At 54.3% G+C, this 4331-nt stretch overlaps 1 protein-coding gene across 1 annotated transcript; it reads right to left on the minus strand.

Moving 5' to 3' along the window:
* Nucleotides 1–614: 614 nt before the first annotated feature.
* Nucleotides 615–1653, minus strand: DICSQDRAFT_170687 (uncharacterized protein; the record flags this gene model as incomplete). The annotated part of the gene is made up of 6 exons (XM_007366302.1): nucleotides 615–803; nucleotides 864–969; nucleotides 1046–1110; nucleotides 1175–1220; nucleotides 1279–1442; nucleotides 1537–1653. 6 exons carry the CDS (start codon nucleotides 1651–1653, stop codon nucleotides 615–617), a joined length of 687 nt encoding a protein of 228 aa, XP_007366364.1.
* Between the last annotated feature and the right edge of the window lie 2678 nt (nucleotides 1654–4331).

A 4331-nucleotide genomic window follows, 5' to 3' on the forward strand; every position in this document is an offset into this window, starting at 1 on the left:
AGAGCGGAGGTCGGCACGAAGGCACGAGACCTACGAAAGCTAGTCTTCACGCAGACAGCGACAGACTAGTCCCAATGACCAAGTTATACATTAGCACTCGAAGGGAAGTACAACGCTATGGTCACTCACCTAGTCCCAATGACCAAGAGGTCGAGATGGGGACTAGGGAGCGCCTAAGGGGGTTCTTATATACTAGAGGGGCTGCTTAGCAACCAAGGACAAGGCGCGAGAGCGAGGCAGTGAAGATGACAAAGAGAGAACAAAGGGCGAGAAAGAAAAGGCAAGGGCATGGCGATCACGGGAACGTAGCATGCGGCCGTGGGAACGTATCTACAGTGTCCAAATTGGGATGGGCTAGAAAAGGAGATGGTCCGCGAATGGAAGGTGGGCGTCAAAGGGAGGGGAATGGGCGGCAAAAAGGGGCGTCTGTCCAACGTCCGTGACACTCGACGAGCTTCTGGACCCTGCCCAACAAACAAGCCTTGAACAACCAGTCTTCCTCCATGGCAGTCCATACATAACAGTGACCATCCACCCCATGGTAAAGAACCTACAAAGCCGAGGTATTGGCTCTGCGACCATCCTAACTAGAGGGACTATCTGCAACAACCAATTCAGTAACTGCTCGAAGGATAGAGGCTGGTCATACATAGACCAGATTCCGCACGCTTAATGACCGTGTTCAAACTGTCGTTGATTCTTGGCTTGGCCTCCAGCGAGTCCGCCTCAGCGGTGAGCCGGACTAGGGACGTGACGACTTGAGGTGGAAGGGTCGCGAATGTGTTTGCATCAAAGTTCACGCTCTAAAAGTCATCAATAATTCAGCCGAGAACACCATGAAAATGCGCAAGAAAGCAACCCACGTCGACACATTCAAGGAGGGCTATATCTACCGTCAGGTGGACCACAGGTGCATACGCGACCAGCTTGCCGGGGATCCATGTGATTCGCCTCTTCACAATGAGGTGGCTAGAATCACACATGAGGTTCCCCCTGAAAAACAGGATGAACACTAGGAAGTAGCAGAGTGTAGCAACTGACGTACTAAGCGACGGAATTTGAGTCCATCCGCGCGATCTTCGCGACGACGAGCGCGTTACACTTTGCAATCTACTGCACACGAGCACAGCCAAGTTCTGAACTCAGACAGTAAGACAACCACCCAATCACTCACAATATCGTCAGTCTCGTCCAAGGAGAGGTCGCGTGCCCGGATGTCCCTAAGCGAGACGACGCGGGGTTAGCGCTCATGCAAAAAAGCAGGGGATCTCAACTGACGTGTGTGACGTGCCACTGTCGAGCATTACGACCGCCTTGCTTAACGGAGCGCAGACCACACTGGTGGTGAGAGGGACCACGGCGTTGTTGTTAGCCAGGACCATGGCTTCGAGTAGGACTGTCCAGCAAGTGGATGCGGGGAAGGTGGAGATCTTCGCGACGTCCTTGTAATCATCATACTCGCCTCATGAGCAGTACGTTAGAGCCCGATGGAAACAAATATCTCACGGATCGCACCTATTGTGAGGAGCCCTCCACATCCCCGCCAGGCTCCGTCGTCCTCTGGAGCGCGAAGGCGATGAAGTTGGGCTCCTTGGGGTTGTCTGCGAAGAAGTTGTAGAGGAGGACCTGGCCATCTGACTGGCCAGCATTCATGAGCACACTGTCAACGCTTGAGAGCTTGCTCAGACCCAACCCGACGGTGCCATCGACACCGTACAAAAGGATGGCGTTGCTAGCTTCAAATGCATCAATAAAGGCTTGCTTGGACACGGTAACGCTGGACCGAGTATAGTCAGGACGGCGGTGCGTCTGCGAGTATGCCCACGCTCGCTCACCCAGCGAATCGAACGGTAGTGTAAGAAACGTGGCCGTAGGCTGAGCCAATGCCGTATTACGGGGACGTCGTGAGAGGTCTTGCGCAGGGACGATGAGGGAGTACTCGAAAGAGGGATGGCGATAGATATCAAGTGAAACATACAACAGATCATGAAACGAGCTGTCGCAGAAGGCGCAATTAAGATTCTTGGTGTACAGGGACAATAAATCATACCTCAGGTCAACATCGTCTCCGTCGCCGGAAGAGGTTGACGAAGCGGCAGCAACAAGTGACCGGTGGGTGAAAGGAAGTCTTGTCAGAACGCTTCTGGAGGGAATGATGCGGCCGCTTGCGCTGTGTGAAGGAGATCTTGGTGGCTTGCGACGGAGTACCGAAGAGAAAGAGACTGAGGGCGAGGGAGGATGAGATCGCGGAAGATTTCTGGTGGATGATGGACGTTCAACGCGGGGTTCTAGGAGCACGTCCGCTTAGACAAGTACGTCCTATGTCGAGTGCCGACGTGACGAACTGACCTTCTTGAACGCGTTGGGAGACAGGAAGACACGTGCAAAATGCTCAGCCACCAAGCGGGAAAGTCGAGCGGCGAGCCATCATGTGTTCGAAACAGCTCCTGCACAACAGCGTGGGGACCTCAATGGCCACGGTAGGTGTGCAGTAGTCTGCAGTGATGGTGAGTGGAGCAGCATGCAGAGGGGGATGAAACGAGGACACGGAAGGCTATGTGCTTCCTAGTCACCTGGCCTGTCTTCTCCCCCTGACCACTCTCACTCGCAGTCTCCGCCTTTCTACGCTCTGTGCGTGCACAACCTTCCTCAAGCTCCCTGTTCGCCTTCCGAGATTTGTCGAGTTGTTGCTGTACCCACGCAGTGGCCTTTGCCTCCTTGTCGAGCTTCTCTTGGGTGAGAGCCTTGCCTGGTCGACCACATCTTCTTGTGTATTGCTATACAAGAGCACAATTATATCGGCTTGCATATAGCACAGCGAGGCTCCACGCTATAGAGCGGAGGTGAAGCAGGGCAAAGATGCGAGATGGAGGTGCTTCCTGATCAAGCTTCGACGTGTCGCGACGCGTGGTGGGCCTGGTGGCAGATCTGGCGCACGTCAGCCTGAGCTGATCGCGCCCTCCTTGTATTTGGATTACCGACATCACCAGTCTCCTCATTCTCCCTCTGAAGTCAAGCATAGGTGCTTCGTCACTCTAATAGAACGAATATGAATCACTTTGGAGGAATTCCATCGAGAGCCTCCGGAGGTCCGATGGATGTCGTCCTTGCGGGCGCCTCATGGATTTGCATAGGCAAATAGCGTCGAAGCGGTGCTACTAGCCCTCGCCTCCTATACACACGGCAGGCATTCCCATGTTCCCGACCATAGAACAGGCGACGAAGCGGGAGGCAGGAGACGACCCCCCGCCGAACGGCCCAATTTTTCAAAGGCTTTCGTTCAGAAAAGCCATATATTGATGAATGGCCGCTTACCTCGTGAGTCGTGCCTCTCCTATTCCACTGAATCGTTGATCAGGCGGACACTCGTAGCTTTATGGGGAAAAGTGTGTAGCATTAGGCCACAAGAACGTCTTGCATCGTTCTATGGTTCGTAGAATATTCCGGATGAGCACTTAGAAGCCGCTACCCGAGTTTGAAGACCGGTTACCTGTTTACACCTGCATGTTCAAACCCGTGCAATCACTACGGTTTAAACTTTATACTCATGCGCATTCCCGCAGGCGCTCAATCATTTCGATGGTCAACCACCCTCCAAACGTTGGAAAGCGTACATTCTTTCTTTCTTTCTTTCTAGATCCCGTTTATTGCCCTGCGAGGCCGCGCCTCATGGTAGGCCTTAAACTACAAATACTATCGACGTGAGTAAGAAGTGGGTGTTCGGCTGTACATGGTGAGCACAAGGCTCGAGCTAACTAGGGGGGTGTGGTGGGAAAGTAGCGGTGGCGAACGGGGCAAGGGGAAGTGCTAGGCGATGACCGGAAGGAGGGGTGCAAGGGTACACTAGTGGTGGAATGGTGAGTAGCAGGGCGCAGCACCTATGCGTTGTGGCCGCCTGTCCACCCTTGGCCAGTGAAGGCTAGGGTACGGGTTGCAAACCTGCCGCCCAATGGGTACGATTGCGTCCCTGGGACCCGCCTCTTGCTGCGGTCAGGAGTACGCCCGGCGGTATCCCCGCCGTTCGTCAGAACTCCCCCGCCCCTAGAGCGGGCAGATGCCCGCAACGCATAGGTACAAGGGATCCATTGTCTCGGATACATGCATGACCAGCGGGTATATGTAGGGACACTGTATCGTACTGAACGTGTGTGAGTGTAGCCTGGGAAAGTGTAAGTGTCGTTAGTGCAGTGGTCCGTGCGCGAGAAATTGCTGATGAGGAGGGCTCAGTGTCATGGCTTGGTGCGATGTGGACCGGTGCTTGCCTCTCTGCTGTAAAGGGGTGCCTCCGAAGGGCTCGTCTGCCTTCATGTCGAGTTGGGTATGCGCGGCTT

Source organism: Dichomitus squalens (assembly GCF_000275845.1).
Source record: "Dichomitus squalens LYAD-421 SS1 unplaced genomic scaffold DICSQscaffold_17, whole genome shotgun sequence".
NCBI classification, from domain to species: Eukaryota; Fungi; Basidiomycota; class Agaricomycetes; order Polyporales; family Polyporaceae; genus Dichomitus; species Dichomitus squalens.